The sequence below is a fragment of the Lactuca serriola genome, chromosome 3 (genome assembly GCF_051521515.1).
Source record: "Lactuca serriola cultivar US96UC23 chromosome 3, Lser_US96UC23_V15, whole genome shotgun sequence".
Classification (NCBI taxonomy): Eukaryota; Viridiplantae; Streptophyta; class Magnoliopsida; order Asterales; family Asteraceae; genus Lactuca; species Lactuca serriola.
Window position 1 is genome coordinate 72,141,749 of NC_136410.1, and position 22,417 is coordinate 72,164,165.

At 36.5% G+C, this 22,417-nt stretch overlaps 1 protein-coding gene across 1 annotated transcript; it reads right to left on the bottom strand.

Annotated features, from left to right (window-relative positions):
- Positions 1 to 8,993: 8,993 nt before the first annotated feature.
- Positions 8,994 to 11,261, bottom strand: LOC145092590 (uncharacterized). Its single transcript, XM_079030537.1, has 3 exons — positions 11,102 to 11,261; positions 10,008 to 10,504; positions 8,994 to 9,919 (listed from the first exon to the last, which is right to left on the bottom strand). The coding sequence occupies exons 2-3, from the start codon at positions 10,344 to 10,346 to the stop codon at positions 9,293 to 9,295; spliced, it is 966 nt and encodes a 321-aa protein (XP_078886663.1). The 5' UTR covers positions 10,347 to 10,504; positions 11,102 to 11,261; the 3' UTR covers positions 8,994 to 9,292.
- Between the last annotated feature and the right edge of the window lie 11,156 nt (positions 11,262 to 22,417).

Sequence of the window (22,417 nt, forward strand, 5' to 3'; positions counted from 1 at the left end):
TTAGTTAGCTGGCATATCCCTGATTTGTAGGGATTGTCTAGAATAGCAGTATATAATCTCTTGTATAGGTTTGTGAATGGTCACGCCTTTCACAAACCCTAATCGATGCTTTGTGCACACAATAATCTCTTTGTGAGATTATATTTCTTAGTGAAAGTTTTTCTTCGTGAATTCTTCTTATTCTTATTTACTGTCATTGTTTGATAAATTGATTGATCTAAAGGCCTCTTCATCTATTTGTCACTGAACTATTGAAACTGTTCACATTTTACCCTTATGACCAGTAACAACCGGTCATAAGGGTAAAATGTGAACAGTTTCAATAGTTCAATGACAAATAGATAACGAAAAAAAGTTTAGTGACTAAATATGAACAAAGTCGAAAGTTCGTTACCCTTTCAAGTCATTATCCCAAAAAAAAATGTAACCAACATATATTTCTTAGTCCCATGTAAACATAGCAAATTTTGCTTAGTGTATATTTATATTATTTTTTATATTGAAAATTTATTTGTAATTATCTTTTTGTTTTGTTTACGTCTAGATAATTTTTTATTTTTAGTATACTAGGTAACGGATTTTTTGAAAGTGTTCACATAGGACTATTATGATTGGTTGTTACGGTCAGTAATAATGGTCATATGTTAACACTTACAATAAGTTTGTTACTTAAATGTCTAAAAAACACTACATAGATGTAAACAAAACAAAAAAATAATTATTCTGATAAGTCCATTTCCTATTTGAATAAAGGTGTTGATCATAATGTTTACAATATTAATCGATTTAGTTAAATTTTCTTTAAACAATATTTATGATGATATATGAACATTTATATTGATCACGACATGTTGGGAGCCACTTTTGGTAGCGTAATTATCAAATAGCTCTATATATACATACGATACAAGAGCAATGTTATCGATTTAGATTTTTAATACATAGAGCAAACTTCATTGAAAATGATGTTCTTCCTTATGTCATTAGTTTTCATCTCCGGTACTTTTAGTCTCTAGTAAATTTTAATTTTTATATATATTATCTTAAACAATAAAATTTTATATAATGATGATATGTTTTTTCCCGGTCATATATAGGTTTTTTTTTACTGAAGTAGTGGAATTTAAAAAGATATTTACCAAAATGGTGTAGGTTTAAAAATATTTACCATTTGGGTTAAAGTTTATACCTAATCAAAATTAGAAGGTAAAAAAAAGGAGGGAAATTGAATTATCAGGGTAATTATCTTTTCATTTTGTTTACATTTAGGTAACTTTTTTGTACACATTTAGGTAACGAACTTGTTGGAAGTATTCACATATGACTAATATAATCGGCTCTAACTTGCTACAACCGGTTATAATGGTCATATTTGAATACTTCCAAAAAATTCGTTTAATCTCCCAAAAATTAAAACTAAAATTTCAATTTTTAACTTAATAAAACCATTATCTAAAACACCGTCATAGAAACCATGGTAAATCAAAGTGTACCAATAAACATCCAAGTACATCAGAGTAATATAAAATGCGAAATGATATGGTGTGTGCACTACAATCATCTCGGGCTCTTCCCCTTCAAACCAGAATTACCTGAAACATAAACTGAAAACCGTAAGCACAAAGCTTAGTGAGTTTCCCAAAATACCACATACCATACATATCAAACATATAATGGGCCCCGCTTGACATCGAGCCCCGCTCGAAACAGATATGTCATTCATCAGGCCCCGCCCGGTATACATACAACATATAAACGCATGCATAAAAATCACAAAGATAAATAACATACAATATAATCATTCGGCCCCGCCCGGTATATATATAAACACATGAAACATGCAAGAGTCATGCAGATAACTAGCATCCTAAACATAATAAACCATGTATCGGCATTGGTGCCTTGGACCCGCTAAGCACAGTGAGGAAACTCACCTCAAGCCGCAGAATCTCTCAGATAAAATCTCAGTCTACTGGTCCGGAAAATCTCCACGCTAACATCATCAGATAATATACAATTAATAATTGGATCTCGACCCATAATCAAGAATCGAAGTTACTTGTCCAATATCCTGGGTAAAAGACCATTTTACCATTTTTCTTACTTGGCCTATAACCAAGGCTCAACCCATTTGCTCAAAAAGCCCAATTTCCTAAATGGCATTCCAAGGCCCGATATGGCCCAAATTCCTAATTTGGCCCAAAAACTATCATGGACCTAAATTTAGAAGTCCAATGACCTAAAAAGACCCAAACCCGAGGAATTCAACCCAAAAGTCAAACAACTGAGTATGTTGGGCATACTCAGACTTACATTTGGCATACTCCTTCCAGGACCAGTACGCTCATCGTACGAGATGAGTACACCCAACATACTCAGCAAACTGCCAAGCCAACTCATTGAGCACTTATTTGGTTAAGAAAACATGCCAAACTCTCATATCTGATTCTAGAAGGTGACTTAACACGTAAAGTTGGCAACTTTACACCCATGCATGACTTAACGGGACCCAACACTCAAAAAGAAGCTTAATAAGAATCTTAACACTTGCATGGACCAATATCTCTCATAAAGACCACATTTTTATGGACAAAGGACCTCAATGGAGCTAAGATTAACATCCATGGCTTGTGGAGTAGATCAAAATCTCAACTTTGTCTCAAAAGACCCAAAAATGCATAAATAACACCCTAAGTTGGATCTAGCATAAAGAATCATCAAGATGGGAGATTTTTTTACCTCAAATGACTTATTAAGATGAAGATAACTCTGGATCAACAAAGTCAAGCTACTCCCAAGCAACCTCCAAGTATTCTTCTTCTTCTTTACCAAAAGCACCACCAAAACTCACTTTCAAGCTCAAAACTCACAAAAGATACTTAGGGTTTCGATATTAGGGCATGGATGGATGGAGGCTGATCAATAAAATATCCAAAGGTGTTATAAGTTGTTTAAATAGGGTACAAACCTTAAAATTTAGGGTTTTTCCTTGCATTGCATACGTCGTGCGTACTCCCACATACGCCCAACGTACGTAGGTGCCTGCGCGATCTAGAAGCGGGCTAGTATGCTAAGCGTACTCATAAAGTATGTCCCGCGTACTAGTGTGGGACTATAATGTGATGAATTTTGCATTATGGGGGTTAAAGGAAACATACCAAATTATTGAATTTTATATTCTTTACCTAGATGTGTACAAAAAAATAAGAAGTTACCTATATGTGAACAAAACGAAAAGGTAATTACCCTAATAAATGTGGACAAAAACCTTTTAATTTAAAAAAAATGTTTGTTTTTTGATATCAAAACATATTGACCATATATTATACGAAACAAACAACCTATATTTACATACACATGTTAATCATATTGATTTTTAGATGATAGTGAAGACGATGATGGTTATGGTGGCGGTGGTGTTTGTAGCGGTGTCGTAGGTGGTGGTGGCGGCGACGGTGATGGCAAAGGTGGTGGTAGCAATGTTGGCAAAAGAAGTAGTAGTAGAGTGACGATGTTGTCGATGATGGAAGATGTGATGGTTGTGGTGGTCGAACTAATGGCATAGTGGTGGTGGCAATGTTGGAGGTGGTAGGGGTGGTGGTGGTAGTAATAGGGGCGGTCTTCGTTGTGGCGGAGGTGGCAGAAGTAGTGGTGGTGGATGGCGGTGATGGAAAAAGAAACATTATATTAAGGTTAGAACTTAGAAGACGTTTTAAAAAATCAAAAGTTATTTTTTGTCTTCTGAAAAAATAAAGTTCACGCAAACCTTTTTTTATACTTGTGGTAATAAAAAAGCAAACAACCATTTTCTTTAATATATGTTTGGCCTCAGACGTAATAGGTCATCCAAACCTTTTTTCTATAAAAACAGAAAGAACATTTTTCATTTAATTTTTTATACATATTTTACCATTAACCTTGTTTATGACGTTCAAAATATATCATTATGATCATGTATTGCAGATAAAACATATTTTTTTCACCTCCGTCGAGCCTTTGAGATAACATGACTTTTCTGACTATTTTTACATGGACACAAACATTTCAGGTTCTTGAACACATACACTCATATTTTTGTTTTATTTTTTTGTTTGAGATCCTTATTAGGCTTTAAAGGATTTTGTTGAGTTTTTAAAATATCTATTTTTGGGTTTTCTGATTTTATGAACACTTGTTTTTTAGTTTATCATTTCATGTGTAAACACCAAAAACTCAATGGCTAACCCCATATTTCTTGTGTTCTTGACTTCAAAAACTAAAATCAACACCATGGATACACACATGAAATCAAGAACATGATTTCACATTCATGTGTGTGTGTGCGCGCACGTGCTCATGAGTGTGTGTTCTTGAGTTCAGAAACCAAAAACTCAAGGATTAAGCCTAGATTTCTTATGTTATTGAGTTCAAACACCAAAAATTAAGACTAAAAATTTTTGTTTTTAAATTAATAAAACTATTATCCAAAACATCATCATAGAAATCATGGTGAATCAAAGTGTATCAATAACATCCCAATACATCAGAGTGATATAAAATGCGGAACGAGGTGGTGTGTGCACTGCAATCATCTCGAGCTCTTCCCCTTCAAACTAGAAGTACCTGAAAACATAAACTGAAAACCATAACCACAAAGCTTAGTGAGTTCCCACAAAATATCAGATACCATATATATATATATATATATATATATATATATATATATATATATAAAATAGGCCCCGCAATTCATCCCCCCCCCCCCCCGGTAAACAGATTTGTCAGTCATCAGGCCCGCCTGGCATTGGGCCCCGCCCGATATACATATAAACATATAAACATATAAAAACATGTAATAATCACAAAGATAAATAGCATACATGATAGTCATCGGGCTCCACCCGGTAAACATATAAACACATAACAAATGCAAGACCCGCTAAACACAATGAGGAAACTCACCTCTAGCTGTTGAATCTCTCAAATAAATCTCGGTCTGCTCGTCCGGAAAACCCTCGTGCTATCATCATCAATAATATCCAATTAATAATTGGATCTCGACCCATATTCAAGAATCTAAGCTACTTGACCAATTTCCAGGGTAAAAGACCATTTTACCCTTTTCCTTACTTAGCCCAAAACCAATGTCCAACCCAACTACTCAAAAGGCTCAAATTCCTTAAATGGCATCACAAGTACCAACTTCCAAATTAGGCCCAAAAATCATCATGGACCTACTCCCAATGAAGGCCCAATATCCATTTATGGCCCAAATTAAGAAGTCTTATGGCCCAAAAAGGCCCACGCCCTAAAAGTCCAAAATAGTCCCGAGTCTAAAGGTCCAAACGGAGAAGTCCACTGCACTGAGTACGCTCGGCGTACGAGTATTGACTCGGAATCGGGTAGCTACCCAATACGCGCAGTGTACTAGGGGTTACATCTCGCGTACTGTCTAGAGTCCTATTTGGCCAACTTTGTCTTAACCACTTAAGCTCTTAACGTCAAAACCTCAGATCTACTTCATTTCAAGGCATCAATGCATAAAGTTTGCAACTTTATCATCTTGCATGACTTAATGGGGCCCTACAACCTGATTTTGTCCGTTAAGACCCATAATAAGGGCTCAAACTCATGCATGGACCAAATATGCTTCATCAAGATGGGACATTTTTACACAAGGAACGTCATAGGGGCTAAGATCTAGCGTCCTAGCCCATGGAGGGACTCCAACCCCCAAAGAGAACCAAAATACCATACTAAACTCAAAAACAATCCCTAATCTCATACTAACACAAAGAGGTTCCAAGATAAGAACTTTATGCCTCTTGAGCTAGCAAACTTGATGAAGATTCTGGATCTACAACTTCAAGTCCAACCAAAGCTTGGTCACCAAGCACCACCTTCTTCAATGCACACCAGAACAACACAAAATCACTTCCAAAGCTAAAAACACACTAAGGGAGGCTAAGGTTTTGATCTTAGGGTATTAAGGAGTGGAGGCTGACCAAAGGATACAACCAAGGCAACATAAGTTGCTTAAACAGGGCACAAACCCTAAAAATTTGGGCTTGCCCCTACTTAGTGTACGCCTAACGTGTGACATCCCCAATTTCACGTCCAGAAAAGACCGATTTGTTTATGCTTTATTTGAAAATCAGAGTATACTTTTGAAGAAATATTTGCGGAATTTGTTCCCAAAAATATGATAAAGAATTTATCAAAGCATTTCCGAAGAAATGTATTTTCATTATATTAAAACATCGGGAGGTCATTGTCAATACATATCAAAAGCATAAACATAAACAATACATGCCCTACAACATCTATTATTCTAATGACCTATAATCCATTGATCTCTCATCAAATCATCATTATTGTGCCCTCTTACCAATACCTGTATACAAGAAACTGAGTGGATCAGGCTTGGGAGCCTGGTGAGCACATAGGGTTTTCAACCCATAAAATTATGTTTATTAATTTCATCAATCAATCAACTCGGTTACTCGTTCTTATTATCCTCACCTTTTGTCCCTAAAGCATCTAAATTAAGGGACCTAACCTAAGGATTTTTCATTTGGGTGACAACACTGCTTAAGGGATTCCTCAGCAATATATGTCAAAAAGGCAACCATAAGTGGGATGGAGTACACCTGTTGAACACTTAGTTCAAAAACACCTACAGGTTGTGATCCTGTTAGCGTTCCACTAGACTGTCTAAAATAGTTTGTGGTCGTCATCTATACTTTGCTAGATGACTGGATCATCTTAAACATCGAGCCCTTTCATCAATTTTATTTCCTCTTTCATCATCTATTTCATCTACCCATCTTTACCCATCATATTCATAGGTATAAAATACATATACAGTTTAAATCAAGTTAAACATGTCTATTTTGTTCATCTAGCATAAATATCAAGTACACAAATAATATGCACACATAGCACATAGTTTATATTAAATAATTCATATCTATGTGTAAGATGAAAGAAACTATGCACTCACTTGTTAAAGTGATGATTCCCAACTCGGGCAGTGCTTCGCTTCTAACAATTCTATTTTTTTCGACGAAACCTAGTATCATTATCACCAGATTTTAGTCTAATATTTATTGCAACTAATTATTAGTCTAGATTTATCATTAACTCAAGGTCTATGAGCAATATTGTTTTTCTTGTATTATATAAGTGCTAAACAATACTTTTTAATTACTATATACAGATAGGGGCCAGACATGAAACATCGGAGGGCAGGACCATTTTGGCATTTAAGCTGTCTGAAATCCAACAACCCTATGTGGCCCTTCAAACCATATTCTCCGTACCGCGAGCAGTTAAAAGGTATTATAATAACGTTTCATATAATTTATAATACTTAGCACATGTATTCTTTATAGTTTCATAGTAACGACTTATGACTATAAATATAAGTTACTGAAAACAGAATAGTGTGGATTAACTTATCGAGCTATTAACGAAAACCGAGAAATTACACTGACAGTACTTGGACCCTAAAAACTTCTTTTATCGGCTTTTTGACGACTAAGAGGTTCTCTATCGCACCCCAAAACTAGGAGAAATCGAACAAGAAAGAAAAAAGGATTCTTAGAGAGAGTTTAGAGGAATGGAGTAAGGAAATATGAAGAATTTGATGGGTTTTGAGCATTACAACATTCATATGGTGCACATGCAACCCTAATTGTTTTGGATCTAAGTTTTTCTCTATTAAACATGCAAATACAAACTCCAAAGCAATAACCCTAGATCTAGCATATACAACTCGAAATTCACACACACACACACACACACACATATATATATATATATATATATATATATATATATTAGGGTTAGAAGATTACCTCACTTGTTATATTGTAATAACAACAACAATCCTTGTTTGATCTTGACTTCTGAAAGCCTAGTGCTCCAAGTGTTGCACCTCTAATGGAGTCACAAACAGTCAATGCAAAGAATAACTTAGAAGAGAGGTGAAAACCGGCTACTCTAGGGTTTCATAAAGCTTAGGGGCAAAAATTCCATATGGAGGGGTTCTGTATATAGCTGTGGTTGCTAAGGTTTTTAGGTGGAAACCCTAATTCCTTGCTTAAGGCTTAAGCAGCCCATTGACCCCCTCTTTAGAGCCCTTGCATGAAATCTATAGGGATTCCCTATATGATTTCATCCACTCCACTCTATGGAGTCCATCGGCCCAGTTTTGCAACTATCAATGATTTGCAAAACCAGTACCGCCATTATTAATCAGTTTCTTTAATCCCAAAATTAATATTAAATTAATTTATGATTAATCACTAATTAATAATATGATTTCCAAATAATATATTAATATTATAATATATTAATAAATATTACTCTCTCTCTCTCCAAGCTCATATTTATATAGGACATTCTTGTATACGTGACATGTCTTCTTGACACTTCTACTTTGATCATCCCATTAATTATCTCTTCTTATCCATATTGTGGCAAATAAATGTCCATTGTTTGGCTTCTTACTCAATCTTATCTCTATCACAACAATTCTTGAATGTCTAGGGTCACATCTGGACTTTCCATTAATCTTCTGGAGTCTTGAACCCCTATTGGAACTAAGGTTCCATAATTGATCGTTTAAAGCAAACACAAAACCGATAACCACTAAGGCCAATTGAATCAACCAAACACAACAAACAAAACGTTATTTAATGTGAACGTTAGCCGTCGGTTGCCTAACATGTCCAATAACATCACATCTCCATGACTTATTTATATTTTCTACATTTTGTATCATATCTAACATCTCTCTGTCACATGTCTAACGTAACATTATTATTTTCGCAACTTCCATCTTCCTCTCATATGCCTTTTTATCAGCCAACAATCCATACAACATAACTACTAACATGTAGTATATTCCCTCCCATTCATCATAACCCAATAGTCGAGACAAATAAACAATGTGTGTTCTTTTTCTTTCTTTTCTTAGTAACCCTTATAGTTTGGGGTTGTTCGACTGGTTTGTAAAAGTAAAGTCACAATTTAAAACATATATTTGCGTATCCACATTAAGCACAAGCAAATGTAGATACAAGTATGATCAATATCAAATCAATTTTACTCCTATCACATACAACACAACCTATGTGATCTTGACTACCAAAAATCAGCAAATTAGATATCATATTTTACATACCATTACAAAAGAAGGAAAATTTTAACCCAAGATGAACAATTTGGGTCTCTTGCTACAAGTTAAAAATCAAAACCACCAACCTTTGTGCTTGTAGTTATATACACACAAAATACCATTACCACGTCATAACTTCTTTCTTGAACTTGATGCTGACTTTGATGATCCAACCCCATCACCACCACCACCACCACCCCATTGTGAAAAACCCTTGAATTTTCCGGCGAACTCCTTGCTGGAGCTGCCCTTCATCAACACCCCCTTTTTTATCCGATTTTGGTTAATCAACAACATAGCATTACATGGGACCCCGTTTTTCAATTTTGACAAAACCCGTTGTTCAGGAGAATCTTTTTTAGATTCAGATTTAGAACAAATGGGACAAGGAGGATCACCTTTGTGTGTTTTTGGTGTTGTTTGGTCCAAACATTCTACATGGTAGACATGGCGGCAGGAGAGAACTCCGGTCACCGGAAAATCTCCGCTTCTGATAATCTGGCGGGAACTCCATGGTGATCTCTGTGAAAGAAGCCTCTCACAGAAGCCACATTTGTCAAGAGAATCAGATTCAATTGGTTCTGAAACATCTGAAAACTCAAACTCACAACTGGAACGGTGTCTGTCATCGGAATCATGAATTCCGGAGTTGACTGGATGGACCGGTTTGGACATGAAACATCCCCGACCAGCGAAATCACTACTGTCTGAATCGGAAGAAATAGAAGCTCTGTTTTCATGGGGAACAGATAGTCCCTAAAAAAAGTTTAATTGTTTTTAGTTGGGTGTAAAAACTGACAACAAGTCGTAAGTTGAGGGTACCAGAATGTAAATATAATAATACCTCAGAAGTTGGAGAAAATGATAATGGCACCAAAACTCTTTCATGGAGGTTGATTTCTTGTATAGCTGGAGGAGTCCATTGCTGAGCTGGAGATAAGTCAGATGGGGTACTAAAAAAAGCCCCAATTCCATCGGAATTAGAATGCCGATGATTTGGTAAGTAATTTGTTCTCAACCAGTTTCGACTTTCTCTACTGTTTGAAGAGGTAGAAGATCCGTATAAACCGTTTCCTTCTTGGGAATCGAATGATTCAACTTCGGAATGGAATCGGAAATCCCATCTTGGTGGTGGAGGAGAGAAGCTGGTGTTGGTTCGCCAGTAGGGTTCGTGTGGGCCCATGGACCAGTCCTGGCTAACCGCATTCGACCCATGTGGCCTAGCAGCCACACAACAAAGAGACCCCGTTTTAGCTATCTTTTGTCACACGCCTAAATTATTCTTTTTTATGCTTTCTTCAATCTTTAATAATGTCAACCCATATATCAAACATCAACCATCTGTACAAATGAAAAAGAATATATAATAATTCAAGTCAAAACAAACAAAGAACTTAAGGATTAAGGAATAAGGAACGTCTTTCATTATTTGATTATCTGAAAGTCAAACCAAAGAATCATATTTGACTTTTGTGATTAAGAACTGAAGAGCACTAATTCACAAATTAGTATATGGATTATGGCGTCTATATGAGAAAAATAAATCTCGCAATGATTACAGATATCACATTACTTAGAACAAATCGGATTCATTTCAATTGACACTTTGACCATGAAATTTAGCAAAATGAGTATCGCAGGGTTGTTTCCCTTTTAATAACTTCAATTTAGTGACTTTATGATGCTTTGCTACTCAATCGAAAGTAAACATTCGTTAGAAGGGACATACTAGGGTCAAAATTCATAGAAAAGGGTCAGGGAAGTTATGAAAACGGATGATACTGTGTGTGTACATCTATTAACAATGAAAATGATTCAGGATGCCAAATAAACAGTGTAGAAAACCCTAAGAAGCTTTATCGATAAGCAAAAAGGGGAAACAGCATAAACACAAAGAGACAAGAAAAAGTGTGAGAGAGAGCTCGTGGGTGTACTTACTGCTATGATTACAGGGTTTCGAGCGAAGCGATGGGGATTATGAATTTTGGTGGCGCTGTCGACGGAGAAAAACCCTAATAAAACGGAGAGTGCGCCATTGTTTTACTTGCCCCCCATTTTTGCTTCATGCGCTCCTGCTTTCTTCAACTTTCAAATTACCTTTTGGATCGTCTGCTGGTAATTTCACTACAGTTACATATATAATTGTTTAAATTTCCATTTTTTTTATATTAGAAAATATACATAAAATAAAAGTCATATAATTTTCTTTTTTTAATCGATATATTTTATTTTGGTCAATAAAAATTATTATTTATTAAACTCCAATAGAACATATATCATTTCTTATATACCTACATAACATTATATATACTTTATAAAATAGCATATATATAACTTTTTTAAATTTATTTATATAGTATGTACATAAAAAAAATATAAGCTAAAGCAAAAATATAGGCCACAATGAATTTTCTTTAAAAATAGATGTTTTTTTTACCAAAATAAAATATATTGATTAAACCATAAAAATAGTCATAATATAATAACTTTTATATATATGAAAAATAACATTAAAATCCTTAAGTTTTTCAAAATAAAGACGATTCTATTATAACGTCACTTTGCTGCGTCTACTTTTACCATGTTATCGGTTTTACATGTTATCTTGAAAAAAAAACCTTAAGTTTGTAATTCGTTTACATGTTTATCCTTACTTTGACAAGCTAACGAGTCTTATTGGCTGACGTGGTTTGTCATGTCAGCGTAGTTCAAAATCCCACAAAATTCTCGTCACTCAAAAACAATTGGACATCCTAGTTCTTTTTCCAGTTGTCATCATTATCTTGTAATTGGTCACAACTATCATGTTGGAATAGTGTCTAAGGCTGCAACTATATTAGGCAAGTATTTGACCCGGTTGTGCATGGTCCTTTTGGGTTGCCTTCACCATAGCAACTTGACAGGATGATTTATTATTAATATATTATAAGAATAATATAAGGAATAATAATATTATTATTTGATTAATATAAGTCATAAATTAATTAGGAATTAATTTGGTGACTTAAAGAGATTAATTGAATAAAGGGGCATAAACTGTCAATTGATTGATAGTTATACTTTGGGCTATAAATCCCTTATGGATAATGGTGGACGATTTCTAGGGTTTTGGATAGGCTTAGATTTCGTCCAAGGCTTATCAATTAAGGTATTGGATTGCTTAGGGCCTAAGTTATCCAATTAGGGTTTAAGGGTGAAACCCTAGGAGCCTTACAGGTATAAATAGACCCCAAAGGTTAAGGAAATCGGCACTTGTGCTTTAGAAAGAACCCCTGGCCGATTTTGATGCCCTCTCCTCTCTCTCAAATCATCCTCTTGCTAGTTGGTGTTTGTAAGCCATTAGAGGAGTGACAATTGTGACTCTAAAGCTCCAAGGACAAGAAGATCAAGCAAGTGATTCAAGGTATACTTCTAATTCTGATTTCATATTGTTATTATAGTCTATTAGCCATTAGAAGTCTTGGATTGAATGAATGTTCAATTAGAGAAACCTAGATCCAAGCATTAGGGTTTGCATGTGCACATAGGAATGTTCATATGGCCAAAACCCATCAGTGGTATCAGAGCCTAGATTGGTTTCTATTGAATTGATGCATTGGTTGCTTGTTTGATGCCTTCAAAATTCAAATTTTGTGTTTCTGCCCGATGCACTCGGCGGGTCCCATAGTGGACTCGGCGAGTAGGCTAGACTCGGCGAGTCCATTGTGGTACTCGGCGAGTCCAAGCGTCAGAAAGAGCTAATTTCGGGATTTCTTGTTGTTTATCTTTGAGATACTTGCCTTAATCATATTAGATCAATATAAATCCGATTTTATGATATATATGAGTATATTCTTGATCTAATTGAAGATATTTATCAATTAATAAAATATTTATTTCCTTATGTGATAATTGATTAATTATTTTAATTAAATTGGTAAATTGTTTTGCAAGAAATTATTAAATAAATCAAATATGGATAATTATGTGATTAAATGTTAATTTAGATTATTTGTTATTTGATCCCCTATGTTTTGAAAAGTTTAAAACTTGCCCTCAAGTTTTGAAATTTATGTTTTGTGATTAAAAGTTTAATTTAGACAATTTAAATTTCAAACCCTAGAATTTTACAAGTTTAAAATTCAACCCTATACTAATATAATATTACAAGATTAATATATATATATATATATATATATATATATATATATATATATATATGTATGTATGTATAATTAAAAATGCTAGTCTTACCGTTAGTAGGTCTCATTCACGAAGTCGGTCTATAAGGTGGGTATAAGGTTGCGGCCTATAAAATGGCGCTTAATGGATGTACACTCACACCCACCGCTTGCTTGATCGGTGGAGGGTCGTTATCCGAACGGGTAGGATAGGTCAACCTCATCTCTTCATTAAAAGTATAATATGAAATACAAAGTAACTACATGTTTTTCAAAAATTCCCAATCCTAGTTACTTTAGGAAAAGTGAACTGATGCAATCCCATGAAATTGCACTTTGCACCCTTGCTAAGAAGTTAGTGGAGCGTGTGTGGTTTACCGGCACACTAATTGGTTCTAAGCAAAGGTGGCAAAGGGTGATTCATTGTTTATCATAGTTCGATGGAGCGTGTGTGGTTTACCGGCACATCAAATAGGTGATTGTTACAATGAAGGCACCATGTGAATTTGCATGGTAATTCACACCCACTTTATGATCCTCGGTATCCCAGTCACAAACGAGAGGTACATATCGAGATTTAAACATGCCATTGAAAGGTTTCAATGAATCTCATCCAAACCTAGGAATTCTCAATACATTTAGAACTTAAATTTATGTTTTCATGGTGGAGAATTAGTGAATCGTCATTCAATTACCTTCAAATTGTTTGCATGTTAGATTACGACATCCCTTTTCTAATATGTAAATATTGTTGTTGGATCCTAGCCCTAATTTTTCTTGTTGGGTGATAATTAGGGATTCAAATTCTAATCTATCTTTGTCCTTTCTATTTGTAGATGTTGAACACGAACAACGCTGCTGCTAGTTCGTTTACATTGATGAGCCTTTGTCAAAAGGTGACTTTCGATGGGACGAACTTTAGCGAATGGATAAGATACATTCGCACAATTGCTCGCTACGAGGACAAGGAGTATGTCCTCGATGAGAATCTCGAGAAGATCAACCCAGAAATCGCTACTCCGACTGAAATGACTGCTTTTGAGACTCATGAACGTGATGCAACGAAGGTTCATTGCATCATGATAGCCACAATGAACGCCGAATTCCAAAAGTCCTATGAGGACATGTATCCATACGAAATGCACCAAGACTTGTTGGAGAGATACCACCAGAACGCGAGGCAGGAGCGTTACGAGATTTTCACTAACATGATCTCCGCCAAAATGGGTCATGGAGAATCTCTTACCGTGCACCTGCAAAAGATGCAAAGGTATGTCGATCGTCTTCGCAAGTTGAATGTTGACTTTGGGGAAGACTTGGCGATCGACATGGTGCTTCACTCTTTGCCTCCGTGTTACAATCAATTTAGGGTGACCTACCACATGAACAAAGAAGAGGTCACCCTAAGCAAGCTCCAAGGTCTCCTTAGGGTTGCTGAAAGCAACCTCAAGGACAAGTCTGTTGCACCCACTCCCAATCCACCCGCTGCTCCTGTTTTGGCCATTGGGCAAAGAGGAGGCAAGAAGAGGAAGGCTCCGTCTAAGAGCCACCGCAAGGGAAAGTCCCGAGATGGTTCCTCTTCTAGTGGGACCAAAGTTGATCCTGCTAAGCCTAACCCTAACCCAAAGGAGGCCGAGTTCCATCATTGCCATAAAATAGGGCATTGGAAGAGAAGCTGCCCAGACTACCTGCAAGCCATAAGGGAAGGAAAGATCAAGCCGTCTTTCGCAGGTATATACACAATTAAATCTAACGATTCATCTCATGCTATTTCTTGGGTCCTTGATACCGGTTGTGGATACCACATTTGTTCTGAATTGCAGGGACTAAGAAGAAATAGGGATGTGGAGCATGGAAGAATAAATCTAATCATGGGGAACAGAAGATCGTCGTCTGTGACCAAGATTGGAGTGTATTCTTTAGTGCTTAGGAATGCTTTATGTTTAGATTTTAACAATTGTTTCTATTCGCCAGAAATGGCAAGAAACATCATTTCATTTCATGGTTTGTTTAGACAAGGTTTTAGATTTTCTTTTAATAATGAGAATGGTTCTATTCTTGCTTATCTAAATGGTGTCTTATATTTTGAAGCAATACCATGTAATGGAATTTATGAAACTGTTATGATTATAGATAACTTAGGAAATGATGTTTTATGCATGGATTCTTCCAGAGGTATGGATAGAGCATCCTTGTGGCATTGTCGTCTTGGACATGTCAACAAGAAGCGCATAGCCCAACTCCAAAAGGATGGAGTGTTAGAGTCATTCGACCTTAGGGAAGATGACACATGCGAGTCTTGTTTGCTTGGAAATATGACTAAGTCACCCTTCACTAGTACATGTGAGAGGGTGAGGGTCTATTGGACCTCATACATACCGATGTATGTGGACCGTTTAGATCAACCACGAAGGATGGAAACCGCTTCTATGTGACGTTTACCGATGACTACAGTAGATATGGGTACATCTACTTAATCAAGCAAAAGTCAGAAACGTTTGAAAAGTTCAAAGAGTTAAAGAATGAAGTGGAGAATCAATTGGGCAGGAAAATCAAGATGCTTCGATCCGATCGAGGAGGAGAGTACCTAAGTCTTGAATTCCACGACTATCTCAAGGAGTGTGGAATAGTTTCACAATTGACGCCACCTAGGACACCGCAGTTGAACGGTGTGGCAGAAAGGCGTAATCGAACCTTGTTAGACATGGTTCGCTCTATGATGAGTCGTGCTTCACTACCTATCTCTTTTTGGGGGTATGCCTTAGAGACTGCCGCCCATATCCTTAACTGAGTCCCTACTAAGAAGGTTGCCAAAACACTTCACGAGATGTGGACAGGGAAAGCTCCCTCGTTAGCACATATCAAGGTTTCGGGTTGCGAGGCTTTCGTAAGACGAGATACTCACGACAAGCTCGAACCTCGTAGTGAGCGATGTATTTTCATCGGCTACCCGCAGAAATCCTTTGGATATCTCTTCTATAAACCGAAGGACAATGTTGTCTTTGTTGCGAGGAGAGGAGTTTTCCGAGAGCGAGAACTCATAAGCCAAGGAGACAGTGGGAGGCAAATCGAGCTTGAAGAGATTCAAGAGTCGATAGATGAAGGAACCTCTACCGCTGGCACTCAACCCGAGGAGGAAACTCCGGTTGAACCGATTGACGAGTCATTACCTCTTAGACGTTCCGAAAGAGTTAGAGTTCAACCCCAGTTTTATGGTTTTCATATTACTACCGAAGGGGACACGTAGATTAGTGATGGTACACTAATAAATCTAGATGAACCTAATAGCTATAAGGAAGCCATGGCAGGCCCGGAGTCTGCGAAATGGAAAGAGGCAATGGATAGCGAGATCCAGTCCATGTATGACAACCAAGTTTGGAATTTGGTTGATAATGTGCCCGAACGTAAGACCGTTGGGTGCAAATGGATCTTCAAGAAGAAGACCGACGTGGATGGAAATGTACACACATATAAGGCGCGATTGGTTGCGAAATGCTTTACTCAAACTCCCGGAGTTGACTATGATGAGACCTTCTCACCAGTTGCAAAGATAAAGTCTATTAGAGTGATGCTAGCTATTGCCGCATTTCATGATTATGAGATTTGGCAAATGGATGTCAAAACCGCTTTCCTTAATGGAAAGTTGGCTGAGGATGTTTACATGGCTCAGCCAGAGGGTTTTGTCGATCCGAAGCATCCAAATAGAGTGTGTAAGCTTGAGAAGTCCATTTATGGACTTAAGCAAGCGTCTCACAGATGGAATCTTTGCTTCGATGAGAAAGTCAAAGAGTTTGGATTTGTACGAAGCGAAGATAAATCATGTGTATATGTCAAAGCCAGTGGGAGTATAGTAAGCTTCCTCGTTCTGTATGTCGATGACATACTACTCATAGGAAACGACGTCCAGACTCTGCAAGAGGTTAAGTCCTGGATCGGGAAGTGCTTTGCTATGAAGGACCTCGGAGAGGCTTCCTATATTTTGGGAATAAGGATAGTGAGAGAACGAAGTAAGAGACTAATAGGACTTAGTCAGAACACTTACTTAGATAAAGTACTGAAACGTTTTAGTATGGAAAACTCGAAGAAGGGAGAATTACCGATACAAAGTAATGCCAAGTTGAGTAAGACTCAAAGTCCGAGTACCGAAGCTGAGATAGCAGAAATGAGCCGAGTTCCATACGCTTCCGCAGTTGGCTTAATCATGTATGCTATGACTTGTACTCGCCCTGATGTAGCCTTTGCTTTGAGCATGGTTAGTAGATATCAAGGGAAACCTGGCAGAGCCCATTGGATTACGGTCAAGAATATCCTTTAGTACCTTCGGAGGACGAAGGAATGGTTCTTAGTCCTCGGAGGGAGTGATGACTTAAAGGTGCGGGGGTATAGTGACGCCAGTTTTCAGACCGACAGGGACAACTACCATTCGCAGTCGGGCTGGGTCTTTACCCTGAATGGAGGAGCAGTAACTTGGAAAAGTTCCAAGCAGGAAACCGTAGCTGATTCAACGTGTGAATCAGAGTACATTGCAGCGAGCGAAGCGTCGAAGGAGGCAATATGGTTGAAGAACTTCATCGGTGATCTTGGAGTTGTACCTGCCATAAAGGAGCCCATGGAGATTTTCTGTGATAATGAAGGAGCGGTTGCCTTGACCAAGGAACCGAGGGATCATGGTAGATCTCAACATATCGACAGAAAATATCACTTTATTAGATATCGTGTAGAAGGACAACTCGTAGTGAAGAGGATATCATCAGAAGATAACCCAACAGATCCGCTTACGAAGGGACTGAGTAGGGTTAAGCACTTGCAGCATGGTAGGAGTATTGGGCTGAAGGATGATATTAGTATAGATTAGATAGTATTAGAAACGTGTAATAGATAAATGTAATTAACATTTGATGATTAAATAAAAGAGTATTATTTATGAGTAATGTTATTGTCTTATGTTAATTGTTTAACTATTGTTTCTCTTTGCATGTTTTGACTTCCAGAATAATTGAGTTTATTAAGAATAATCGAATTATTCAAATTGTCCACAATCGTTCATACGTTGGAAGTAGATATGAATGAAGATTGTCATGAATTGGTCTGTAGATTGTCTAAATTGTATTAGACATAGCAAAAGTTTGTTGCAACGTTCATGAGTGCTTATGAACTAGTTTTGAGCATTGGAACAAACCCGCACTTGCTGGAATCACCTTATGGAATGTGATAAAAAGGGTGATCGCAAGACGATAATATCATATGGTCTTAAAACCAAGATATATGGTTTGTTATTTGTTAATTGGTTGTACATTGATAATGCGAAACCGCATCAGTAACTTGATTTTATAAAACGCATTGTTGTGTATAGTTGATTAATGGATAAGTAAATGCATGTAAGTCGAAGTTTATCTGTTACTTTATCCTAAGAGGGTAAAAGCGATATCTCGGCCGCTCGATGATTTGATTTGACTTATGTGTCGGGCCCGGTCAGAACTGAATCGATGTGTTCGATTAAGTTCTATGTCAAATAAATCGGAGATCGAGAAACCAAATGCTAGACAAATTAGTTCCATAGAATTGTCAGCATGATATCTAAACAGAGGACTGTACGATCCCTTATCTAAAGGACAAGATTGATTAGATCAGAGTTTGACAGCGTCTTTGAGAGCTACGATTGCTAATCGGATTGTACTTGTACATATAGTTACTAGACTTGTCCAAGTGGGAGACTGTTGGAATAGTGTCTAAGGCTGCAACTATATTAGGCAAGTATTTGACCCGGTTGTGCATGGTCCTTTTGGGTTGCCTTCACCATAGCAACTTGACAGGATGATTTATTATTAATATATTATAAGAATAATATAAGGAATAATAATATTATTATTTGATTAATATAAGTCATAAATTAATTAGGAATTAATTTGGTGACTTAAAGAGATTAATTGAATAAAGGGGCATAAACTGTCAATTGATTGATAGTTATACTTTGGGCTATAAATCCCTTATGGATAATGGTGGACGATTTCTAGGGTTTTGGATAGGCTTAGATTTCGTCCAAGGCTTATCAATTAGGGTATTGGATTGCTTAGGGCCTAAGTTATCCAATTAGGGTTTAAGGGTGAAACCCTAGGAGCCTTACAGGTATAAATAGACCCCAAGGGTTAAGGAAATCGACACTTGTGCTTTAGAAAGAAACCCTGGCCGATTTTGATGCCCTCTCCTCTCTCTCAAATCATCCTCTTGCTAGTTGGTGTTTGTAAGCCATTAGAGGAGTGACAATTGTGACTCTAAAGCTCCAAGGACAAGAAGATCAAGCAAGTGATTCAAGGTATACTTCTAATTCTGATTTCATATTGTTATTATAGTCTATTAGCCATTAGAAGTCTTGGATTGAATGCATGTTCAATTAGAGAAACCTAGATCCAAGCATTAGGGTTTGCATGTGCACATAGGAATGTTCATATGGCCAAAACCTATCATATCATTCTCCGACATCATCCTCCGTCACTATCTTTCTCCAACCACTACCTTCTTCGGTGAAAATCTCTAGCCACCCCACAATCACCCCCGACCATTGTTTCATTCTCCGACGAAAATTAGAACTATTTGTGGTTCCTGATCACCTACAACATGAATTATAACCATTTGCGGTTCCTACTCTCATTTTTTGGCAAAAAGTTCTAACACCACCACCACTATCAAGCCATATGTGGATCTCAAACCCACATTCTTCCTTCTTTCATTCTCAAACCAATAATTTATGTTTGGTGAAAGAGAATGAAAGCAAATGGCTCCATCAAGTTTGATAAGTTTTTTATTTTATTTATTTATTTATTTATTTTGTAGACGGAAGTGATGTTGGTGGTTGTCAGTGATAGTGATAGTGATGGTTTAAGGTTTTGATGTCCGATGAAAGATGATGAAACCAGACGAACTCACCTTCCCCCTTATTCCATTATGTGTTAAGGTTTTGATATCACATTAATGAGTTTTTTTTGTATAGTATTGGTTTTAAGGTTAGAATTTAATTTTAGTTTCAATGTTTTTTGTAGGATTTGGTTTTGATTTGAGGTTATGATGGTGGTAATGGTTGTCAATGACATTTTGGTTGTGGTCAATCGCAATGGTTGTTGATGACGGTTGTGGTGTTGATTGTCGACGGTAGTGATCACTGATGGTAGTGGTGGTGATGGAGAAGGGGTGGGACCCATTAATATTAATCTTGAGGGTGGTGGTTTAACTATAAAGAGGCAAGAAGTTGGTATGACAACCTACATCGGTCGTTAAGCTCATTCGGCTGCAAACATGACAGTCATGTGGCATGGTAACCGACTAGAGAGTATAAAACCTACTGTTTAAAATCTTGAAAACTTCATGTTACAATGCACCTACAAGCTACAAGTGATTTAGGGTAAACTCATTTTCTATTTGAAAAAACTTAAGGATATTTATGCCATGTTCCCCATATAATTAATTTTTTTAAGATTTACAAAACATGTAAAAGATGCCAATACAAAAAGTTCATGATATTATAAATAACCATATATTACCCTCTAATATAAAACTTATGATTTACCTAACATGTAAATGATATTATAAATTATACTTAATATGAGAATTTGATCGGTTATAAAAAAATGTATTTAAATATCTATTTTTATCGTTACATTAAAAAAATTATCGATCAATAAAAATATGTTATTTTCACGCCAATTGTCATATTATAAAATATATAAAATATGGATAATGATTTAAAATAGTAACCAATTTTTTTATTTGTACATATTTAGTCACCTAGTTTTTTTCCCCATAATTTTCCATTAAACTTGTTTGAATTGTTCAAAAACCATGCTTATGACCTACTATAGTAGGTTTCCAACATATTTGATAGCTCTGACGATGTTTGCAGCTTTGACGAGATTTCAGTCATCTTCTCCGACGGGTCTCCGGCCAACAATGTTTTCTTCCAGTGAGCTTTCAATCATCTTCTCCGGCCAACATGTTTTTTCGACGACATTGTCAAATTTTTAGAACTTTGCCAGACCTCATCACCTTCCCTTATTGCACCACTCGACCCCCTAAAGCACCCGCCCATCTCGTACCCTAACTCCGATCTACAAGCACTAACACCTCTGGTTCAAATCTTGGTTGAGAGAGAAAGAGATAATGGATGCGGATTATGATGGTGGTGGTGGCTGTTGTAAACGAGGTGAAGGCGGCGGTGGTTGTTGTTGTGAATGGGCTTGGTGGCGGTGACAGAAAACGTCAAAAGTTACCTGGTAGCGGAGAAGTCATCAGATTTAATGTTAATGATAGTGGCTAGTGTGATGATAGATGAAAAGGGAGCGGTGGAGGTGAAGAACCTGAAGGAGGTGGATGTACAATGAAATGGTGCACTGGTGGTGGCATGGGTGGTGTTGACCACCAGTGAGAGGTGTTATGTTTTAGGGAGACTCGTCGGAATAATCATTTTGACCGAAGACTCGCTGGAGAAGATGCCCAGAGTCTCGCCGGAGTTGCAACGAACACCGAAAACCAACAAGTCATAAGGGTAAGATATGGACAAAAAACACGTTTAATGGGTAAACATGAACAATAAAAAAAATCTCATCATGACTAAAATAGTACAAAACGAAAAATATGTTACCTTTTTATTTCATTATCCCTATAAAATATCTTATTTATATACAATCAAATCAGTAAGAAAAATCACTTATATATTTGATATAATAGTTGAGAATTTATCATCCACTTGCTTGTTTCATTCATCATGACCACACTCTGATCAATTATTATAACATTTTTCACCTTTTTTTTCTAGAAAAATAACTATTTATTTGAAACTAAACCATTAATATACCTCTACATATTCATTGGTTACTTCCACTAATTCATTCGAATTTTGTCCAAGAACACTCCAACCATAAAAAATATAAATAAACCAATAACTACCTATTTGAGTAATAATTAGAATCAACTATTATACTTTGAGCAATAATTACAGTCAATTATTATACTTGTTCTTATTCATGGTCTTTCTTTGCAAAAATCTTATCTTCATTTCTTCTTATATCAATTATCAAACTCACCATCACATAAACACGATGAA

What these genes read in the sequence shown, in the direction of transcription:
- LOC145092590 (XM_079030537.1), bottom strand. Translation starts at nt 10,346, where the DNA reads ATGGGCCCACACGAACCCTACTGGCGAACCAACACCAGCTTCTCTCCT. An exon ending in CATTTTCTCCAACTTCTGAG is followed by an intron (nt 9,920 to 10,007) that starts GTATTATTATAT and finishes AACTTTTTTTAG; the next exon opens with GGACTATCTGTTCCCCATGA.